This window comes from Lactuca serriola, chromosome 6, assembly GCF_051521515.1.
Source record: "Lactuca serriola cultivar US96UC23 chromosome 6, Lser_US96UC23_V15, whole genome shotgun sequence".
In the NCBI taxonomy this organism is placed as follows: Eukaryota; Viridiplantae; Streptophyta; class Magnoliopsida; order Asterales; family Asteraceae; genus Lactuca; species Lactuca serriola.
In genome coordinates this window covers 142,467,399-142,490,635 of record NC_136413.1, presented here as the reverse complement: position 1 = coordinate 142,490,635, position 23,237 = coordinate 142,467,399, and the positions used below count along the sequence as shown (strand labels likewise).

The 23,237-nt window shown below is 37.0% G+C and overlaps 4 protein-coding genes across 4 annotated transcripts; 2 read left to right on the top strand and 2 right to left on the bottom strand.

The window, feature by feature from the left end:
* Nucleotides 1-6,641: 6,641 nt before the first annotated feature.
* LOC145056991 (UDP-glucose 4-epimerase GEPI48-like) lies at nucleotides 6,642-9,761 on the top strand. The gene is made up of 9 exons (XM_079004736.1): nucleotides 6,642-7,254; nucleotides 7,856-7,905; nucleotides 7,990-8,125; nucleotides 8,199-8,300; nucleotides 8,380-8,607; nucleotides 8,692-8,770; nucleotides 8,866-8,948; nucleotides 9,045-9,136; nucleotides 9,355-9,761. The coding sequence occupies exons 1-9, from the start codon at nucleotides 7,066-7,068 to the stop codon at nucleotides 9,434-9,436; spliced, it is 1,041 nt and encodes a 346-aa protein (XP_078860862.1). The 5' UTR covers nucleotides 6,642-7,065; the 3' UTR covers nucleotides 9,437-9,761.
* A 377-nt stretch (nucleotides 9,762-10,138) lies between these two features.
* LOC145056993 (photosystem I reaction center subunit II, chloroplastic-like) lies at nucleotides 10,139-10,932 on the top strand. Its single transcript, XM_079004737.1, has one exon. The coding sequence runs from the start codon at nucleotides 10,238-10,240 to the stop codon at nucleotides 10,844-10,846; it is 609 nt and encodes a 202-aa protein (XP_078860863.1). The 5' UTR covers nucleotides 10,139-10,237; the 3' UTR covers nucleotides 10,847-10,932.
* Nucleotides 10,933-11,590: 658 nt separating this feature from the next.
* LOC145056994 (Late embryogenesis abundant (LEA) hydroxyproline-rich glycoprotein family) lies at nucleotides 11,591-12,382 on the bottom strand. Its single transcript, XM_079004738.1, has one exon. It carries the CDS (start codon nucleotides 12,283-12,285, stop codon nucleotides 11,704-11,706), a length of 582 nt encoding a protein of 193 aa, XP_078860864.1. The 5' UTR covers nucleotides 12,286-12,382; the 3' UTR covers nucleotides 11,591-11,703.
* A 503-nt stretch (nucleotides 12,383-12,885) lies between these two features.
* On the bottom strand, nucleotides 12,886-15,545 carry LOC145056990 (phosphatidylinositol 4-kinase gamma 2-like). The gene is made up of 2 exons (XM_079004735.1): nucleotides 13,657-15,545; nucleotides 12,886-13,516 (listed from the first exon to the last, which is right to left on the bottom strand). The coding sequence occupies exons 1-2, from the start codon at nucleotides 14,890-14,892 to the stop codon at nucleotides 13,139-13,141; spliced, it is 1,614 nt and encodes a 537-aa protein (XP_078860861.1). The 5' UTR covers nucleotides 14,893-15,545; the 3' UTR covers nucleotides 12,886-13,138.
* Nucleotides 15,546-23,237: the final 7,692 nt, after the last annotated feature.

The window sequence follows — 23,237 nt, the reverse complement described above, 5'->3', positions numbered from 1 at the left end:
TTTTATTTTGAATAAAAATATATAATAAAAAATGGAAAAACAAATTATAAGGGCATAATGATCTTTTTAAGTAGATTGTAACATCCAAAAATTTTACACCAAATTTAATTTTTTCCAATCATAGATAAAACCAAATAGTATTTGTTTACAAAAATGTTTTCAAATCATTATTCATCAGAGTGTCCCAATAACCAGATCATAAGGATGAGGAGCGATAGGGTCACGCCTTCACCTTGCCATGATCTCCTGAAGTACCTAAAACATTAAACTGAAAACTGTAAGCCTAGGGGCTTAGTGAGCTACCCCCCAAAATACCAATACCACACCGAAAATACCATATCAGCAACAGACAATCAACAACATGCATACTGGGCCATCGGCCTGACTGGACTCTGTCCCAATCCTTCAGCATAACTGGACCGCCACGTGGGCCTACAGTCTCCCCGGACCGCTCATAGGGTATGTTGGCCTTCAGCACAAAGCAGGACCGCCTCAACCCCAGCAACAAGCAAATAACCATGTGCACATAACTAGCATATACTGGCATATACAAACTTCAACATAACTATATCACAGATCATCAATCATAGCAATCTCTCATAACTAGAGCACTGACCTAGTAGGTCACTAACATATCAATCCTACGGATCATAAGAGCATAACATACTGTCTATCCTGATTCCGATCTAACAGATCATAACCATATATATCACGCCATAATAATAACAACTAAAGGGCCGTCCTTGGTTCCTTAGACCCTATTGATATAGTGAGGATAACTCACCTTGCAGATGTCGACTTGGTAGATAAACCTCAACCCTCGGATCACTGCCACAAACTCCACAACCTATTACCATAATATAATCATACCCATAAGTTCCCAAACCTTTCAAGGTACCCCATAAAGCCAACTAATCAACCCTGGTCAAAGTCAAAGTCATCATTCAAGGTCAAAAGTCCATGTTGACCTTAACTCGCCGAGTACCCTCAGCTACTCGCCGAATTCCTTGAAGTACTTGCCTACTCGCCGAGTCATCGGAGTGACTCGTCGAGTTCCTTCGGTTTATGATCGAAACCCTAAGGTCACTCGTCGAGTTTCCTTCTTACAACTCGACGATTACACACACATACATAAATTGGGGAAACCTCAACCGAATCGCCGAGTTGTTCATGTAACCCGTCGAGTCTACGACAATCTTCATCGGACTCGCCGAGTTGTTCATCCAACTCGTCGGGTCCAGGCTCATCTTCATGTGGCTCGCCGAGTCAAATTTGCGACTCGCCGAGTTCCTTCAGTCCTTAAGCCATACAGACTCTTTTAAGCCATGCAGTGGCTCCAAATTACAGATCCAAGCTTCTAAGGCATGCTTTTCACGTAAAGTTGCAAACTTTACGTGCATGCATAGCTACAAAGGCTCTTAATGTCAAATCCAAGCTCACAATGGGGTTTCATGCTCAAAGAGGCTTCATATATGACCAAATTCGAAGCTTTATGACTCTAGAACCCAAGAAGGGTCCAGATCTGAAGCTACAACTTCAGATCTAGCTCATATCCCACATTATCATCTCAACCAACCCATAAAAACCCTAAATCTCAACCAAAAGAGGTTTAAAGGGAAAATGAAGTAAAGGTGACGACTTTATACCTCCAAATGATGCTATCTGAGGTAGATTTTTGATTTCCCACACTTCCTTGCCCCTAGCCTTTTGTCCTCCAAGCTCTTCTTCTCGAAAGATCTCCTCTCCAAAGCTTTAGACACACAAGAATGAAACACCATACGAATTAGGGTTTTCTAAGCTCTCAAAGGACTGCAAAGAGGCCAAAGAAGGCTTATGCTTCTTTAAATAAGGTGCAAAACCCCGGGTTTAGGGTTTCATCTGCCAGCTCCTACTCGTCGAGTCCCTTCATGGACTCGGCGAGTAGGCCACTAAATACGCGTCCCCAACCCGCTGCTAATCGGCGAGTAGGACAAACAACTCGTCGAGTAGACCTAAAAATCAAAGAAATTCATATTTAAACAATACCTGAGAATCGAGGCGTTACATTGATAGGGACCAAAAACAATAGAAATATTCAATTTTGGACCAGTGGTGCACCAACATTTCGTTTTGGACCAAAAGTACATAAAATTGACAACCACAGAGACCATTATTGCAATTTTGTCTATATTTAACAAAATCTTGGTTGTTAGTGTGTATATATAAATGTCTAATACTAGGAATATTTATTTGCATGTATTGAACTATCATCAGCCGAATTAATTAATTAACACATTGTCTTAGTATCAAATGGTCATTGGTCTAATGATATTGGGTGTTTGAAATATACTCTTTTCCAAATGGTTAAGTTTAGAAGTATATGATTAAACGTGTGTGTAGGTTAACTATTCTAAGGATGGAAACGAGAGAATCCATCCCGTTCCGACCAACCATGTCATCTACGTGTCACATCAATATTTCTTTCACCTCTTATTTATACCTCTCAACTTACAATACATGAAAATCAATACCTCCTAACTCACACCTTTCAATACAAGTTCTAATGCACATTTACAAGCGGATATACGATAGAAGACCAAGTTACCAAAATCATTCATCCCACATATTTCATGGTACCACACACACCTCCCCCCATCTAGAGGCTTTTGCGTTTGACTCCGAACACCATAAAACACTATTTTTTTTTTCTCGAAAGAGCCCTAAAACACTATCTTAACGACATATTAAATTACATCATGGGATATAAACAAAAAGGTCTATTATGAATGAAGGACTTAATAAAAAAACCAAGTTTATATTTTTATTTTTTGGGAAAATGACTTTTATTCTATTCCAGACTAACTTTATGTCTAGCCCTACCGAAAATATTTGATACCCGAATTATCCGGCTAAAATTTTCGGGTATCGGGTAAATCGGGTCGGGTTAATCTAGTATCAGGTTAATTTTTTCGGGCATTCGGGTAACCCAATTTTTTTCCAGGTTGGGTATAGGGTGCGTTTGTTGGGTTTTGGGTATACACAAATTACCCGAATTTTTTTTTTTTTTTTCTTTTGTAGAGCTTGTACTCAGAAGCAAGTATTCATCACACTTAAATAACTATTACTCCTATTAATGTAAATGATGAATTTATTTTATTATGACATTATGACACTAACAATATTAAAAGCAATTGTTTATATTTCGCCATGTTCTTTAAAACTTAACTATTTTGTAGATTATAGTTTTTTTTTGCAACTAACAAACTTATTATCTTCACGAAACTTCAGAAATGGAAAAACTTATGACTACAATTATCTTAAACATTTTAAACTTTTAAACTAAGATCTTTAAGTATTTGTTTTTTAACATCTTATTAGATTAGATTAAGCTGTTAAAAAATTATTTAATATCTCATGTATTATTGACTAAAAAATCTCATTGTTTAAAGTTTGTGTAACGTTGTCTTATGTCTCGTTTGTTTATATAAACGAGACTAATAGAACACCACATATTTATTTCATTAAATTTATTTTTAGGTGTCATTAAAAAAATTATATATTTCGGGTAATACCCGAATTACCCAAACCCAACCCATTACCCGAATTACCCAAACTCGAATTTAATTTGGGTCGAGTAACGAGTATTTTTTTTAACATGAAAAACTCGAATTGCCCGAAACCCGAAAAAATATCCCGATCAACACCCCTATTTACGTCAAATTAAAAATATGTTTTCTAACAAAAAGTATATTTTGTTCAACATTTTGTATTCCAGATTCCAGACATATTCTAGGAAAAAAAACTAAAATTATTAAACATGTGTTTGTGGGTTAATTGTTCTAAAAAACACCAACTTAGTCGCATATTAAATTGTATTTTGGGATATTAAAAAATTACAGTTATAAATAGATTTTTTTAAAAGGCAAATAAATATATATCTCACTTGTCCGGAATTAAACCCATGGCCTCCTAGTTCGTAGTTAGATCAAAATCTCCATGTTATTCACGTGGGCTAGTCCAAACTTGTACCATTATGAATATATAACTAAATAAAAAGAACATGTTTTTTAAAGAGGAAAAATATGAGCTTTTGGAATATTTATTTTTGAACTACCTTTATGTCAAGACAAAATTACAAAAATGGTCCATATGGTTGACAAAATTATATGGTTTTGATCCAAAAAAGTTTGGTGGTGCACCATTGGTCCAATTTTGGATCTTTTTAGTGTGTTTGGTCCCTATGTACTTAAAATGACCATTATACCCTTTAAAAATATATATATTTTTATTTTTTTAGATTTAGATCAATGTTTTTAAATGATTAAAGATATTAAAATTCTCTCTCTCTCTCTCTCTCTCTCTCTCTCTCCCCTAAGAACACCTACTATACGCCACCCTCTCAAGAACACCCAACATATCTCACCATCATCTTTCACTACCGCGATCCGCCTACTACCATCATTGTTCAACTCCACCAACCGCATGTCATCATTGACATTTACCACCACCATCATCCTGCCACCATCGTTGTTCTCCACCATCCTATTAAGAACAAACACAATCTTTCTTTCTCTCTCTTCCTGCCATTATCGCCATTCGCCACCACCATTCGCTGCCAACCACCTCCATCTCCCCCACCCCCACCTCTTATTCCTTAATCTGAGAACTATTCACCACCGACCACCAAACCACCACTTGTCGTATTTTTTTCAATAAAACCCTACCATATGCATCTCCCTCCCAAATCTCGTTGTAAAAATCAACCCAAAAGCTTCGTAGATCTCTAACGTCTTCTCATCATTCACTAAGACTTGAATCGTTAGAAATTCTACGGATTTAAAGAAGACGATGAATGTTGAACCACAGATCAATCTTCTCTGGCGGCGGTCTTGAACCACAAAATTGTTATATGTGGTGGATGTGGTTTGATGTCGATTTTGTTTTCGAATGGCTGATGTTGCAGAAGGTGGCTTGAAGGGAACATATGAGGTCGATGGTGGAGGCACATCCATCAGAGAAAAAGAGAGTTGAGGGCTACGGTTCTACTTCCCCAATGTCCTTGTCCCAGATCAGCTTCTGATTCTTTCGAACAAGATGGGAATAAGAGGATAAGAAGTCGATTTCAAGCCGAGATTGGCATTCTCCTCTTAATTCAAGCTGAAATCAAACAACAGTGTAGAAATCGAGCAACTATGGGAAAAGAGACAATGATCGATGGTGGTGATAGTCCCGTTGTTTTGGGTAGTCGATGACGGTGGATTTAGTGTTCTTCAGTTGAAGCTTTCACTTGATTCTTTGATTCCATAAACACATTTTAACTGGTTCGAGCCTAAATTTGTTAATGGTGTCATGTACGGGTGACAAATCGTGCTATCGTTTCGTGTTTCTGTCTGACACGACACGACACGACAATGTTTTTTGTAACACGAACACGACACAACACGATGTCGTGTTTTTTTTAAATAACACGAAAACGAATGAAGTAAAAAAGACAAACACGGCACGACACGACAAATATAACATCTACTAAAAACTAGTTTATTTAATGAATAATTTATCAAATATAACACGATAAAGAACTACTAAATCGTGTCAATTTCGTGTCGAATTTTGAACACGAACACAACACGACATGACATCGTGTTTTTTATAGCTAACACAAACACGAATTCAAATTTTAGTTTCGTCATAATTTCGTTTCGTGTCGTGTATTTTTGTCGTGTCGTGTCATAAATTGTCACCCCTAGTGTCATGATCTCAGAGTGGGCAATTTAGGGTTTCAGGAAACATCAAGTTTGGGACATCAGATGTGGTGAATTGGAGGAATGGTCGGAAATTTTCATTAGTGGCTGTAAGTGACAAGATGATGGTGGTTTTCAGATTGTGCTTTTATGTTTATGTATGTAGAGAGAGAGAGAGAGAGAGAGAGAGAGAGAGAGAGAGAGAGAGAGAGAGAGAGAGAATTGAGTTGGGTGGGCTGTATGTGGAGGGGTCTTTTTTTTAAAATAAAATAATAATTAAACAAAACAAACTAAAAATGAAATATATAAGGGCATATTAGTCATTTCAGGTGGGGTATGGACCAAAACCACACAAAAATACCAACCATAGGGACCAAAACCACACAAATTATCCGAAATTAGACCACTGACGCACCGCCAAACTTTTTTGGACCAAAACGCAAATTTTGCCAACCACAATGACCATTTTTATAATTTTGTCTTATGTCAAATTAAACATATTTTTTTGTAACATTCTAGATACAGACACAATGGAAAATAAACTATTATGGAATTTCAAGAAAATGTTCGAAATTTGATGAATAAATCTGGAATTTTGAAAAAATAATTTATATTTTCATTAAAATTCAACAAAGAAAAGCATAGAAAATGAAAAATAAATACAATCAAAACACAAAAAAAAATATAATATTTTATTGAAAACGGATAATATTAAACTTTCAAAATAGTAATAGATAACTTTTTGTAAAAATGTTTGGATACAAGTGATAAAACACATTGTATATTTGTATTTTATATTGATTATATTAACATTTTCTTTAAAAAGAATAAAAGATAGAAGGAAAAGTGTGTTGTATTCCACCAAACTTTATCTTTTCTTTCCCATTATGTAAGGCACATGAAGTTGAAAAAAATTGGTTACAGCTCAAAAGATTTCAACCAATTCCCGCAAAGAAGTTGATCTTCCCCAAATTTCGTGTTTCCCCCAATTGGAATTGGGATTGCCAAATTTACACTAATCAAAACCCTACTTTAAACAATCTGTTCTGTCCCCACTCAATCAGTTACCACCCCACCACATGTATATGTATATATGGAACACCCAAACAATTGTCCCATTCAATTCTCCCATCTGTCAAAACCACACACCAATATTCTCTCTTCCCTTCCGCAGATCCCCCATATAAACTGTACATAACAAAAATCTCATTCTTTTGTAGATACATGTATATGCATACACACAGAAAAAGAGCGTGATTCGTGTAGATTCAGTCGCCTGCGGTTCAATCGGATTCCGATTTGATCGCGGTTTGGTTTTGATACGTTCAATTTGTCAACGATTACAATGGCGCCACCGCATTGTGTATTGGTCACCGGTGGTGCCGGCTACATTGGTAGTCACACCGTGTTACAGCTGCTGTTAGGTGGTTACAAGACCGTGGTGATTGATAATCTTGACAACTCATCACAAATCGCTATCAATCGAGTCCAAGAACTCGCTGGTGATCATGCCGCTAACCTAGTTTTTCATCAGGTTAATGTTCTTCTTTTTCCCCCTTTTAATTTACTTACATTTTTAACAAATTGTTAGAGGCTTTGAGCAATTAAGATCAGTTGGTCAATCGAAGTGTTTTTTATATTCACTGCTTGATTTTCGAAATTGGGGTTTAACTAAACAATTTTTTTGAGACCCTTTCAATTTCGCCAATGTTTCTGATTTCTTGAAGCTTCTTCTCGGTTCTAAATTCGATTTCATTTTTATCAGTTTCCAGTTGATTTGGATCCCTGAATTTGGGTTTCTAGTAGTTGAATTGCTTTTAAGTAGTTTTATTGGATGAATCTTTATCAAGTGATGTGACTTTATGTTTCAATTGGAAATTGATTGATGGAACAGTAATGGAAGTTGGTAGGATTTCCAATTTTATTGGAGGGCTAACTTTTCGATCTTTCCTTTTTCATCATTCTTAATCTTTCAAATTTAGAATGACAAACTGTTTTAACTTTCAACCACCCATTTCATACAAACAAACAAAATAAAAAAAAAAAAAAAAATCCCACTTTCATATTTTGTTCAAGCAATTTTATTGCTAGTGTCTTTTTCTTATTTTCTTCTTTTTTTTTTTTTTCTCTTGCAGATGGACATCAGGAACAAGCCTGCATTAGAAAAGCTTTTTGCTTCCACAAAGTAAACTCACAACACCTTTTAAATCTCATCATAAAAACTCTCATGAAACTTCAAAATTTTTAATTAACCAAAGATTTTAAACAGATTTGATGCAGTTATACATTTTGCTGGACTAAAAGCTGTAGGAGAAAGTGTTGAAAAGCCATTGATGTATTATGACAACAATGTTGTTGGCACTTTAACTCTATTAGAAGTCATGAATACCCATGGATGCAAAAAGGTATTATTAATCTTTTTAACATTCTATTATTAATATTTTATACAAATAAATAACATGTTTATAAAATTTTCAGATTGTATTCTCTTCATCAGCTACTGTTTATGGTTGGCCAAAGGAGGTGCCATGCACAGAAGATTTTCCCTTATCTGCAGCCAACCCGTATGGAAGAACCAAGGTATAATTTTTTTTTTTTTTTTTTTATGAAAAATGATTTTGTTTTTTTTTTTGATGATTTGAATGTGTTTTATGAACAGCTGATGATTGAGGATATATTTCGTGATATATATGCATCGGATTGTGGGTGGAAAATGATAATGTTGAGGTATTTTAATCCGGTGGGGGCCCACCCAAGTGGTTATATTGGTGAAGATCCTCTTGGGACACCAAATAATCTTATGCCTTTTGTTCAACAAGTTGCTGTTGGAAGAATTCCTGCATTGAAAATATTTGGAACTGATTATTTAACCAAAGATGGAACAGGGGTATGTTTTTTTTTTTTTTTTCTTTTAAAATTTTAATTTAGTTTGGAAAATGAATATATTTTTTTCTTTAATATGAATTTTCAGGTACGTGATTATATTCATGTTGCGGATTTAGCAAATGGGCATATGGCTGCATTGAGGAAACTCTCTGATCCAAAAATAGGTTTGTGAATTGTGTTGCTTTTTCTATTATTATTTTTTTAATATATTTTAAGAATCTTGAATGTTTTATTGATAATGTGATTATATATATTTTAGGTTGTGAGGTTTATAATTTGGGAACGGGTAAAGGAACTTCTGTTTTGGAGATGGTTGCAGCGTTTGAAAAGGCTTCAGGAAAGGTATATAGTCATTTTGATTTTTTTTTTCAGATTTTATAAAAAGAAATTAAAAAAAAAATAGTCCATTTTTATAAGGTTTTATTTTTCGTGTTACAGGAAATTCCTCTAATAATAGCTGAACGAAGGCCTGGTGATGCTGAGGTTGTATATGCTTCAACAGCAAAGGCAGAGCGTGAATTAAACTGGAAGTGAGTTTTATATTATTTTTCAGTATTTTCATTTTCGTAAGCATTCTTTTATTTGTTAGATGTTTAAAAATACATCAATATAAGCAGAACGAAAGACTCTTGTTATTAAATAAAAAATATTTGAGAAAATGCCTAATGGCAACCGAGGGTAAATTTGTAATTATGAATTTCTGTATTAAATCGTTCTTTTTTTGTGTGTGTGTGTGTGTGTAATGTAGGGCAGAAAATGGGATAGAGGAGATGTGCAGAGACCAATGGAACTGGGCCAGCAAGAACCCTTATGGGTATCAGAACAAATAATCAAAGGGGTAAAATTGGAAATTTGCAAAGTCAGCGATATAATAGGAGTATAATACAAGTGATGTTTACCTGGTTTCCTTTTTGTCTTCTTGATAGAAGGTGTTAGGTAGGCTAACGTCGAAAGTTAAAAACAAATAAACAAGTCAATAGTATTTAGTTATTATTATTATTATTATTTAAAAAAAAAAAACTGTATGGGGATCTTTTTACTTTTTACATATAGAGTCGGCTTCTTGTATATGATGAGATCTGGTGTTTATGTAGCAATGGAAGAAGAGACATATTACATTTCATTACATATATATAACAATATCCTGCTTCTATATATTTCTTTCCCTTTTTCCTCTATTTCTTTGAATTGATCCGATACACAACAAATAGAGTATGATATGACAGAATAGGTTTAGTTGGATTTTTACTTCTTTTGATTGAACAAAGGATCTTTAAATGGAATAGAAAATTACATTTTTTTTTTTTTTGCTTTGTTGGATTTTTACCATGTACACAAAAGGAATTATATATTACGTAACACAACAAATTAGACCTTAAAATATTCTTGAAAGTGGTATTTTCTAAGTGGATTTTTGTTTGGATAGAATTGTATTTACACGTGGCAATAGAAGAAGATATGAGGGTGGATCAGAAACTACTCTCTCATTGGCTATCAGAAAATCTTCTTATCCAATAACACTTACCAAAAACATCCACCACCGGTACCACCTACATCTAAAACCCACCACCATCGCCACCCAACTTCACAAAATTCTTCGTCTTCTTGATTCAAATCACCCACCACCACCGATGGCCATGGCTACCCAAGCTTCCTTTTTCGCACCTACAATCCCCACTCAAACCTCTCCATGGAAACAATCACAACTCACCTCCTTCACCACCGTCAAACCAACCAAACCCACCACCCGATTCACCACCATCAAGGCCGCGGCGGCAGGGGAAGTCCCCACCAAAGAAGCTCCGGTGGGATTCACCCCACCTGAACTCGACCCCAACACCCCATCTCCAATCTTCGCCGGAAGCACCGGCGGCCTGCTCAGAAAAGCTCAGGTGGAGGAGTTCTACGTCATCACATGGGAATCGCCAAAAGAACAGATCTTCGAAATGCCCACCGGCGGCGCCGCCATCATGAGGGAAGGACCGAATCTGTTGAAATTAGCGAGAAAAGAACAGTGTTTGGCTCTTGGGACAAGATTGAGGTCAAAATACAAGATTAAATACCAGTTTTACAGGGTGTTTCCGAATGGGGAAGTTCAATATTTGCACCCCAAAGATGGAGTGTACCCGGAAAAAGTTAACGCCGGCCGGCAGGGGGTGGGTCAGAACATGAGGTCAATCGGAAAGAATGTTAGTCCGATTGAAGTCAAGTTCACCGGAAAACAACCCTATGATATTTGAATATGATCATGGATGGTTTTCTGATGGACTGTGATTATGTAATTTTCAAGTTAATTAATTTAAAGAAACATTTTCATAGTTTCAAAGTACATGTGAATTTTATAACATAACTAATCAACCTAACAAAAGATTACGAACTAACTCCAATCTTATGAGACTTGTGAATTTATATGTGATCAACTTTTGTTATGTTTACTAGTGTTGACGAATTTAACAAGTTAGATATTTTGGCATGACAAGAAAAAAAAAATAACCACAAGCTCCGATTTTGGCTGTTATGGCCTTCGATATGATAATTGCTCAAACTTCTAGCTTTGGAATTCGATTAACACACGAATGAACTAGCAATGTATCAACATAAAAGTGAATATTATTAGACCTGTTGGCTTAAAAACCCATTTAATGTTTTGTTTTTGTAGCATCTTGCTATTTAATTTGCTTTTAATAAAAATATGAAACATTAAGATGTTAGAATAAAAAAATAAAAAATAAGTGGATAATAAATATGCAGATCTACACATTTCCAACAAAAGTCGCTGGAGTTTAATTAGAAAAGCATGGTTTTCATATATTTTCCACATCATCTTCGTTAGAGTTCTTGAGTTCTTTTTGGGTGAGTTTTTCATCTCCATCTTCGAACCAAAATTGATAATATTGATCGACACGTTCACACCATTTACCAAATTAAGCCATTTAGAGGCAAAAGTTTAAGTTTTTATGTTTTTAAAATTTTCAAACTACATGTGCTAAAACAATCTAAACCTTTTATACAATTGCATTGATTTATAAAAAGAAAAATATTACAATTGCAGAGAAAATGAGCTTCAAAATACATCCAACACACAGTTATTACAAAACTAGCAGCGAAAACCTAAAACAGATCCACCATTAATGGCGATAACGACTTTACACTCAGCTGTAGCTTCCACATGGTGTGTAAAGAAGTGCAAAACCCTGACCCGACCCGGCATCTCCATTTTAGTTTCTATCTCCAAACTGGGTCCAATCCGTAACCCGTTCATCCCCTCCGGCTGACGGTTAATCACCGACAATAACGGAAAAGACTTGACGGAAAATGTGGCAGCCATGTACTGCGTACGACGGGCTTCAATCTTGCCGGAGGGAACAAACATGAACCCCACCTGGTTTCCGGCGTAGAGGAGTTGTAGAGAGCTGTCATAGTGTGTGAAAACGCCGCGGTTCGGGTTGTTGACGGCGATGTAGTGGGAGATGGTGAAGGTGACGGTGGTGTTGGTGGTGGAGAAAGATGGAAGTTGGACGGCGGTGACGGAGATAACGGGGGTTTTGGGCTTGAATAAGGTGAAGAAAATGATGAGGATGATGATTGTTATGAAGATTAAGAAGATGGTGGCCACGATGCATGAAGCTAGATTTGTCCTGCCGGACGGCGGCGGCGATAGATTTTTCCGGCCTCCCATTCGGGTGTTGGGTCAAAGAGGGCTCTGTTTTTCAAAAAAGAGCAATAAAACTTCAACTATTTCGCATGCTTTTACTTTTTCTCATGCAATGAGTTGAAATATGTATCTTTAATATAAAGTTTTTACATATAAATCAAGAAAATTTTAAAATGAGAAATTCACATATATAATTATTTTTTATCTTCTTATAAAAAATTATTAATATTGATATGAAATTAGTTAAATATCAGCAAAGAATTAACAGTTTATTTTAAATTTAATTTTAATCTGTAAAATTTTATATTTTTTTATATATCTAATAAAAAAATTAAATATATTTAATAAATTATAAATCAGAGCTATAATTGTCTGGCACAAGGGAGCACAATAATTATTACTGACTTCCCTTGGGCAAAATTGTCAAAAGCTGAAAAGAGAAAAGAGAGCAAGTGGGGCCAAACGGAGCTCGAACTGCGCGGAGGAGGAAGGTGGAGGTAGCGGTGGTCATCAGTCACACTCGTGGTGGGGTTGGGGAATCTTCCTTTAACCAGATTTAAGCTTTAAAAACCCTTCGATGTTAAATTTGAAAGGAAAAAAAATAAAAACAAACTCAAATTTACATGTTTTTTAACACATCAATTATCATAAGCAACAAAAGCTTTGTTACATAACTACAAAATACAAATCATTCAACTACAAACCCAAATTCAGCAACAAGATCTAAAAAACACCATTGCTGATCTTGATCACACTTTTATTCGTATCACTCCAAACTTCCGTCAATCACCTCAACAGAAATTCAAAGCAAATACTTCATAAAAAAAAAAAAAAAAAAAACTAAAACCCAACAAATTACTCAAATCCTATACGAGCCTTAAACACACACATTCTCAAGCTCAGAATCCATGATCTTAGAGACAGTTTCAAGAAACACAACCTCACTCATTCCTGTGATCATGGAATCATGGGCTTTTTCAACAATCTTTTCAATCATGGATTCTTTGTTTAATGTTTCTCTACACATGATTTTGCCTATGGTGAAGGGGGAGAGCCCTTTTTTTGCACCTTTTTTTAGAAGCATGGTGGAGATGCGAAAGGTACGTGCACACTCGAGTGAAAGGTCCCACCCATATGAGCTTAAAAGTGCTATGTCTTGCTCTGCATCTAGTGAGTTTATGTAGTCAAGTGATTTTTGTGAGTAGGGTTCGCGCGCTTGTGGCCAATAGAGCCAATCAAACGTGCAATCTTCGAACTGTAAAAAAACAACAAATGCAAGTTAGACTGGACAAGACATGACATGACATAACAGAACAGGTTGTACTGCTCTAATGCTCTGACAGGACAGGACAGGACAAAACAGATTGTACTGGATTTGCAGATAAAGAGACTTACATTCTCGGGCAAGCAATATCCATGATCGATAGGAATCAACACAATCCGATCACCTTCGCGGTTCATCAAAATATTTCCCGCATGCCTATCGGCATTTGCGGTTCTCAAATCAAACACCGTGATCTTATGAACCTCTTCCACTGGATAATCCCGAGGCCCCAAATCCTCACAACTACCACAATTCTTAACAAACATCTGCAAAGATCCAATCTTGATATTCTTTTCACCACCATCATACCCTTGTGGATGATTAAACTCTTCATTCAAACACTTTACCATGATTGTTGGGGGCACACCCGAAAAACCCATCTCCATTTTTGTTCCAGTCAACGGATGGTCAAGGATGTAGGCTGCAACTTCCCTCAGTGCACCTTCGCCTACCTTAGTCCCCCTCTTTAGTCCTTCACCATTTGTTGATGGAGGTAGCCCTTGAGGGTTGTTAACAGCCATTGGTTCTTCATCTATGGGTTTGAAAATAGCAACGTGTTTTTTCCCTGATGGGTGTTGCATAAAATACGCGCCACCTGTCCCCTCTGATGACCTAATCGGTTTTTTTATTTTTTTTAAACCTTCTGATGCTGAATGTAACATGTCCCATATGACAGGTGGAATTTTCAAATCAGGATTGATGATAATAGGCTGCAAAAGTGATTTGTTTTGAATCTTTTTGTTTCTGAGATCTTTTCTGGGTTGAGATTCTTGAGGTTTCTGAACAACCAAATGAACAACAGCATCTTGATTCTTGCAAATGTCATCAATGAGTCTTTGATCATCAAGCTTTTCGCCATTACACAAGATTTCTTGATCATCAATGTTAACAAATGGAAACCCTTTTGCTTGTTCTGATATCTTCTGTTTCAGATGCCTTATGTTTCTAAACCTTTCAACTTGGAATTTGAATTCTTTTCTGAAAGCGGTTTCAACTGTGATTACAAGAAGGTTAGAGACCCTGAGAATTAAATGAAGAACATCACCACTTGAAACACCGTAGTCTGTAAGAAGAGTGTTGTTTCTTGATAATTCTTTTCCTTCGAAAACTAGCTTCTGTTTCTTCACTAGAAACCCTTTACATGTTTGAATCCTGAGTTTTACTGAAGCAATGGAATCGGATTCCAGAATACACATGGGAATCACAGAATCAGCGACAGTTAGGTATATGACAATGGATTTGTTCCGGTTATGAATGAAACCGGATTCTATGTGGATAGGACTCAAAGCAACATCAACAGCTGACATTGTAGCAATCCGATCACACAAAGTGTTAAACTTTTGGCTTCTTCTTCTTCCTCTTCACTATCTTCTTTTGTTACAACAATATTCGTCACATCTCAATCAAATAGAACATGTATTACACTTACAACAACAACAACAAACGAACCCTAAAGAATCAAAAGGTTTCAACAAACAAAAGTAATTACTTTGTTCAGAAACAGAAACACAAGATAAGAACCAAAACCCTAATGCCCTTTCAACAGAAGGACCCCCAAAAGAGCCTCGTATCAAAGGGCATTTTACTCGATTAACTCCAAAAGACGATTCAGCTGTGAGAATTTAAATAAGATCAACAATATCTCTTGTAATAGAAATCAAGTGGTAAAAAGCGAAGAGATCGGCGACACGAAGGGGGACAATCAAGAAATAGAGCGTGTTTCTAAAAGATGAAACTTTTTTTTAAACAATTTTCGTGGATTCTAACCTGGTTGGGAAGAACCAAAGGTCAATTTGAAGAAAGTGATGAGCTTATATCGATGTTGATGATGATGAATTGAGACGTGATCTGTTGATGAAGTGGTTACCAAAAATAGAAATGCATCGGAGGTGAGGTGGTGTGACTTGGTTTTAGGGTTCAAATGATTGTGCGAGAGTTTCGTCGGATTTATGATTCCGGGGAAAATGTCGATCGGTGGTGAAGTGAGAGAGCGAAAGTATAGCCGTTGAGTTTGGTTTTTGTCTTGACCTGAAACATCATCAACAATGATGCTTTGTATTATCAACTATCAACGGCACTTTCGAGCGTCTTGCTTTCAATTTTTGCTTTTATTTTTATTATATAATAGTAATAAAAAAAAATAAACATATTATTTCTTCATTTTTTAATGAACATACTTTTAGGAGTACAATTTTTATGAAACATAGTTTTAGAAATATTGTTTCTGAATTTATATTATAAACATATAATAAATAAAGCGACCGATTATTTAATATAAAACTTGGTTTGTGATAAATATTTTTTATATTTAATTATAAACATAAAAGTTTCAAATTTTATTTTGAATAAATAGTTTCTTAAAATAAAATTTTATTAACACTCAGTTCCCAAGTTTAACTTAGGACGTGTTCAGCACAAAACATTTAAGAGCTTTTAGCGTTTGACAAAACGTTCCGTTTTAAACAGAAAACATCGTTTGTCACTATAAACTTCAAGCGTTTAGTTTAAATAAAACGCTCCAAATCCAAATGTTACTTCATATAGCGTTTAACAAAACGCTACAAGCTACTTGCTACCAGCTAATTTTGTCAAACACGCCCTTAATGAGGGAAAAAAAAGAAAATGAGTAAAAATGGGAAGAAAGTTAAAAAAAAAAATGGTGTTCTAAAATTTCATTAAAGGAAGGAAATAGAAGAATATGTAAGGATCGTGTTTCCTCCTAACTTTCCTTCTGATTTGGAAGGATTCAGAGAGAAATAACAAAATGTTTAATTTTCCTCTCATTATCTCCAACTCGGGTACACAAAATACAATTTTTTTTTCCTTTTATTTCTCTTCCTTTCTTTGCTAAAACTCGGGAACTAGGTCTATAACATCTCAAAAATTATGAGGTAAAATTTTCATTTTTAATTCAACCAAAACACCAATTATCTTTTAATCATACATTTAAAATGTAACATAATAAAACAGTCATCAGAGTACAATCCCAAAATCATCGTATTTCGGAAACATGGGTGGATGCATTGCGATCAAGCCGGACTCTTCCCTTTCGAATCGGAAGTACTTGAAACATAACCATAAAATTGTAAGCAAAAAGCTTAGTGAGTTTCCTAAATACCACATACCATACATACAATTGGGCCTAACGCTCGCATTGGGCTCAACCCGCATATTGGCCCTAGCCCTGCCAAAACAATTGGCTAGCCCGATCATACAAATGCAAAAGTCACAAAGACATTTAGCACTCCACATAACATAGAATAGGCCTAGCCCTTCCTGATCCATAGGCCTAGCCCAACATAGCATGCAAAATTCACAAAGACAAATAGCATAACTTAACCTAGTGGGGTGACATTGGTGTCTTCAACGCAGAGGTACAGTGAGGAAACTTACCTCAATCCGTTGATAATAAAAAATTGCTCAGGTCGTTGAACTGAATAATCTCGCACTAATTAACAATAAATACAACCTTAATTAATAATTAACCCTCTAACCCAAAATCCAAAATCCAAGGCCCAAACCGTAATCCAATTTCCTAAAGGGTAAAAGACCATTTTTACCCTTCCCATAACTAGTCCAACCTCTCATAGCCCAACCCTCAAAAGGCCCAAGGCCCAAAAGGCCCAAATTGAACTCCCTAGGAGTACGCCCCGTGTACCAGAAGTGTACGCCCCGCATACTCACCCTCAAATCACAATGCACAAGTTGTTTATGCACAAAACCAACATTACGCTGAGCGTACTTCTATGTACGCCCAACGTACTCATCAGAGGCCCAATAATCTGAAATAAGCTCTTAATGGTTAAGACAAACGCATCCAACACACTTATCTGATCCTAAATGATGTATTAACACATAAATTTGGCAACTTTATGTGACAACCCAAAATTTTTATTCGGTCAAACCCTAAAAGTCAACCCCTTCGTATCATAAGTTAATGTAATTATTTCTTTTTTTTTTAGAAATATAAAGTTCGTTTGATTATTTTAATATTATTTTTAAACGAACGGGTGAAATAAAGTGTCGTCTCGGGTTTTAAATTTCAAAAACCGCAAACACCTCGCGTCTTAGAAATTCTCGACCAAACTTTTATGTTTGGGTTGAAAATTCACCCAAAAACCGTAAACTCATACCTATGTATGAGTTTACTCCCCAAAAGTTAGTTAATTGTGTTTACTCCCCAACTCCACAAAAGAGTAAACTTGTAACGCCTGAGTTTCCGAGCTTGCCATTTTTAGCAATATAATAGTCTAGGTTAACCTTTGTAACCCGTTTTGAAATAATAGAAGTGTATTATTTGAGTATTATGTGTTTTGTGCTTAATTGTTTAATTATGTGGTTTGATTAATTAAGAATAAAAATAAGCGTCAAAATTCAAGTGTAAGATAAACTTGATATCTTTGAATAATGTTGTAGTAGCTGAAACGAGGTTTCCGAATATATATAGAACGCCCAAATCTGACTTCGTATGAGGAAGTTATGATTTATCGAAGTTTCGACTTAGCGGTATGCAGCCTGAAATACTCGATTTGAGATCGAGCGATTTTTAGCCGAAGCAATCTAAACGAGGATCGAAGGTCTCGTTGTTGGTATCGAAGCGATAAAAAGTTAGGCGAGAACGGACGTCAAACGAAGAAGTTATGAATTTATAGCGAAGTTTTTCTGTCGCGGCCTATTAAAAATAAATAATAAAAATAAAGTCAAAATTAGCCGACGGATTCTAAACGAAAGTTGTAGAGCGTAGTCTCACCTACGCGTGGATATAAAGAACGTCGAAAACGGAGTTCGTATGAAGAAGATATGAATTTCCGAAGTTTATTAATTATTTTGTATTTAAATTAAATCTTTAAATCCGGCATTATCCGAAGGGGAGTCAGCAGTCCGATCCGAAGTACGCCCCGCGTACTCCGAAGAGTGTCGACACTTCGGATGACGCATGCAGTGACGATTTCGGAGGCCTGTACGCCCAGCGTACTCCGAGGCTCCAGCCTCCTATAAATAGGATGCGAGGGCAGCCAACCCAATTGCCAATTTTCTCTCTTCTCTCTCCCGTTTTGCATCGTTTTGCGTGCCAGAAATACCCCGAAGCCCCGGTATTATTCTCGAGCCCCGAGGCAAGTCCCGAGATCCCGAAGATCCCGAGAAGTGCGGTTCCCGAGTCGAAGCTCTGCCCGCGAGAAGTTCGATTTTTGTGGAGATCTTCTAGATCTGCTAAGGATTACTACTTCTGCAAGTCGTAGTGTTGTCCGATCATCTTCTGATCAAGTGAGTGTATACTACCTTTCATAAACATGATAATAATACAAGTATGGTTTGAGTGTATTAAGTAAATTGTGGTTTATATGTGTGAGTGTGTAGTTACTTTCTTCTAAAGCATAACTATGAAGTATTTTATACGATATACTTGTTATGTGTATATTTTGTTGTTATATGAGTGAATGTATATTCACTTTATTCTATCTCATAGATCTGATTTGTTTCTATGAAATACGTGTTATGTGGGTATGCCTCATCTGTTATGTGGAATATATATTGAATGAGAATGCTATACAGGTTTTAAACTATGTATGAAAATATATATTTTTATCTACTAATATGTTGGGTAGAACATGGGTAGATAGTTGGTGTGTAATAAACAGATGAGAGGCCTCGATGTTGTTGTTGTTGTTGATCTAGTTATTCAGCGGAGTATGGATAACGACCACAAACTCTTTCTAGACAGTCCTGTGGAACGCTAGCAGGCTCATAACCTGTAGGTGTTGTGAACGATGTGTTCACCGGTGTACTCTATCCCCCTCATGGTTGCCTTTAGGATATTTATTGTTGAGGAAACCCCTTAGCAGTAATGTCCGTCCCGATGAAAATCCTAGATTAGGTCCCTTGAGATAGATGTTGTTTTAGGGACGTAAAGTGAGGATAACGGGAACGGGTAATCGGGATAGTGTTGGTTGGTGAAATTAAATATAATTTATTTATTGTGGGTTGAAAACCCTATATGCTCACCAGGCTCCCAAGCCTGACCCACTCAGTTTTATTTGTATTACAGGAAGTGGCGCAAGGGCGTAAGATGGATGGATCATCTTGTTGTTTTGTTTACAAGTCTGTATATGTATATATTTGTTGAATGACTTGTAATGTTTATCGTTTATGCTTTATGGTCTGTATCGGAACATGACATCTCGAGTTTTGATTATATAACGAAAATGCATCTCTTGATGAAATGCTTTGGTAAACATTGTTTTGTCATGTTTTGTTTTGGGAACAAATTTCGCAACTCTTTCACATCAAAAGGATTTACTCTGAAATTATTTTAAAAGCATAAATGAAAATCGGTTTTTTTTTGCCGTGATTTTGGGGATGTCACAGTTGGTATCAGAGCATTAGTTTAAGCGAACTAGGAATTTGTAGGATTTCTATACTTAAACTTAGAATGCTAAGTGGAATGTTGAGATGTGTGTCTGTTGGATTTTAGACACGAGCACTAGTTTATTTTAGGAAAGTTGCCAAAATGCTTTTATGTGCTAAATGTTATATGTTGCCATATATGATATTATTTGTTCGGATCTACAGTCTGTTGCCGACCGGATCTGGAAACCTTATGTGTGTAGGATTCTAAGCGTATGCCTACGTTATTAGAACTAGCATGTAAACGTTTCGGAGTAATAAGGATGATTTGAATATCTATCATGAATGAGGATCTAATTTCACCTTATTCGGTGTGTAGATCAAAAATGGTGAGAACAAGGAGTGGCGTTGGAAACGCGGATGAAAACAGGAATCAACCGCCAGTGATTGAGCAAATACCTGTTGTAGCAGCAGCACTAGAACCAATAACAATGGCTGCGGTGCAAGCCATGATTCGGGCTATGCTAGCCGAACAAAGGGAGGAGATGCGACAGATGTTGCATGATAATAGGGATGAACCTATCATACCTGTTGAGGAACCCGAATTGATTTCCGAGCAATCGGAGGAAGGGAACAATAGTCGCATGATGAGTCAAGTTGGGACTCAAGGGGAACGAAGAAACGATCCAGAAAGGAGAAACAACAAGGATGGGCGAATGTACAAGAACTTCTTGGGCTCCAAGCCGCCAAGTCTTTCTGGAAGCCCAAAGCCTGTTGAGATAATGGATTGGATCTCCGAAATGGAGATGGTATTTGAAAGTTGCGACTGTAGCAACAAATAGAAGACCGTCTTTGCGGTTAGACAACTGAAGACTGGAGTCTTGAGTTGGTGGAAGTTGTTGGCAGATACTACGCCACGAGGAGAAGCCCTGAAAATGTCATGGGAGGAGTTCTTGGAACAACTAAGGGTGCAATATTGTTCAGAGATAGATCTGATTGATTTGAACAATGAGTTCCAAAACTTGAAGAAGGGGAAAATGAGCATAGATGATTATGCTACTGCATTCACTGAGAAAATGAAGTTATTTCCGTACCTAGTGCCAACGGAACTCTCCAAGATTGAGAGGTTTGCTAATGGACTGCCTGCCGACTTTGGTCTGACAGTCAAGATGGCAACTACTCTGAAAACGGTTGTTCGTGCAGCTAAGAATGTGGAGGCCCAGCAGAAGGAAAAGGGTCTGGAAAGGATAGATGTTGGCGAAAAGAGGAAGTTCGATGGAACTTCAGGGTCCAACAAGAAAAACAAGTTCTCGAAGTCTGGTTCGAGGGGAGGTGGAGGTGAAGCCAAGTGGTGCGACAAATGTAAGAAGAAGCATCATGGAAAATGTGAGGTAGTGGCTACGTGCTACAAATGTGGAAAGCCAGGGCACTATGCCAATGATTGTACCCTCTCTAAAATGGTTTGCTATGGTTGTGGTGAGGAGGGACACATGTCGAGGGACTGCCCGAAGAAGAAGGAGGCAGCTAGACCCAACATTCTGCCAAAGCCAAAGGCGAGAGAATTCCAGATGACACTGGAAGTTGCTAAAGATGAAGCTGATGTCGCTTCAGGTACCTTTCTCGTTAACAATTTGTCTGCCCAAATTTTATTTGATTCTGGAGCCAACTACTCCTTTATATCGCATGAATTTGGTAGAAAGCTAGCTTTGCCTGTTGATAGACTAGATAATGCCTTATTAGTCGAAGTTGCTAGTGGCAAGTTTGTACCTGTTAGCCATCGTATGAAAAACATCTTAATTCATCTGAATGGGAATAAGTTCCACGAGGAATTATTGCCTATCGAACTTAATGGTTTCGACATCGTATTGGGAATGGATTGGCTTAGCGCCAATGACGCCGAAATATTATGCAAGAAGAAGATAGTGAAAGTAAACCCGCCTGGAAAAGATTCGTTTATGGTGTATGGAGATAAACGCAGAGTAAGTTCTGGAATCATTTCTCTAATGAAAGCTAGAAAATGTTTGACCAAAGGGTGTACATCATACTTAGCATTCGTGATCGATGCTAAGAAGGAAAAGAAGGTGATGCAGAATATTCCAGTGGTGTGCGATTATCCGGAAGTATTTCCCGAAGATCTTCCTGGATTACCGCCTGATCGACAAGTGGAATTCCGTATTGACTTGTTGCCAGGGACGACGCCGATTGCAAAAGCACCTTATCGATTAACACCAACGGAGATGAAGGAGCTAATGATGCAACTTCAGGAGTTATTGGACAAAGGTTTCATTAGACCTAGTTCATCACCCTGGGGAGCTCCGGTGTTATTCGTGAAGAAGAAAGATGGAAGTATGAGAATGTGCATTGATTACCGCGAGCTGAATAAGGCAACAATAAAGAATAGATATCCGTTGCCGAGGATTGATGACCTGTTTGGTCAATTGCAAGGCTCGAGCTATTTCTCGAAGATCGACCTAAGGTCAGGATATCATCAGTTGAAAGTAAGAGAGCAGGATATAGAGAAGACTGCATTCAGAACATGATATGGACACTACGAGTTTTTGGTTATGTCGTTTGGACTAACCAATGCTCCAGTAGCATTCATGGATTTAATGAATAGGGTTTGTAATCCGTTCCTTGATAAATCCGTGATAGTGTTCATAGACGACATTCTGATTTACTCAAAAAGCCAAGAAGAGCATGGCAGACACTTGCAAGAAGTGTTAGAAGTTTTGAAGAAGGAGAAGCTGTATGCTAAGTTTTCCAAATGTGATTTTTGGATTCGTGAAGTTCAATTCTTGGGTCACGTGGTCAACCAAGAAGGGATAATGGTTGATCCAGCGAAGATCGAAGCTGTGATGAAGTGGGAACAACCAAAAAGTCCCACGGAGATTCGAAGCTTTTTAGGCTTAGCCGGATATTACCGAAAGTTTATCCAAGGCTTTTCTTCGATCGCTAATCCGTTGATAGCTTTGACCCACAAAGGAGCTACTTATGCTTGGAGTGAGAAGCATAAAGAAGCGTTTGAGAAGCTAAAGAAGAAGCTATGCGAGGCACCGATACTTTCTCTACCCTATGGAGTCGAAGACTTCGCTATTTATAGCGATGCGTCTGGGGTTGGATTGGGTTGTGTTTTGACCCAAAGAGAAAAGGTGATAGCATATGCGTCTCGACAGCTGAAAGAGCATGAAAAGAACTACCCGACTCATGATTTGGAGTTGGCAGCGGTAGTTTTCGCTCTGAAAATATGGAGGCATTACCTCTATGGCACGAAGTGCAAACTTTTTACTGATCATAAGAGTCTCCAATA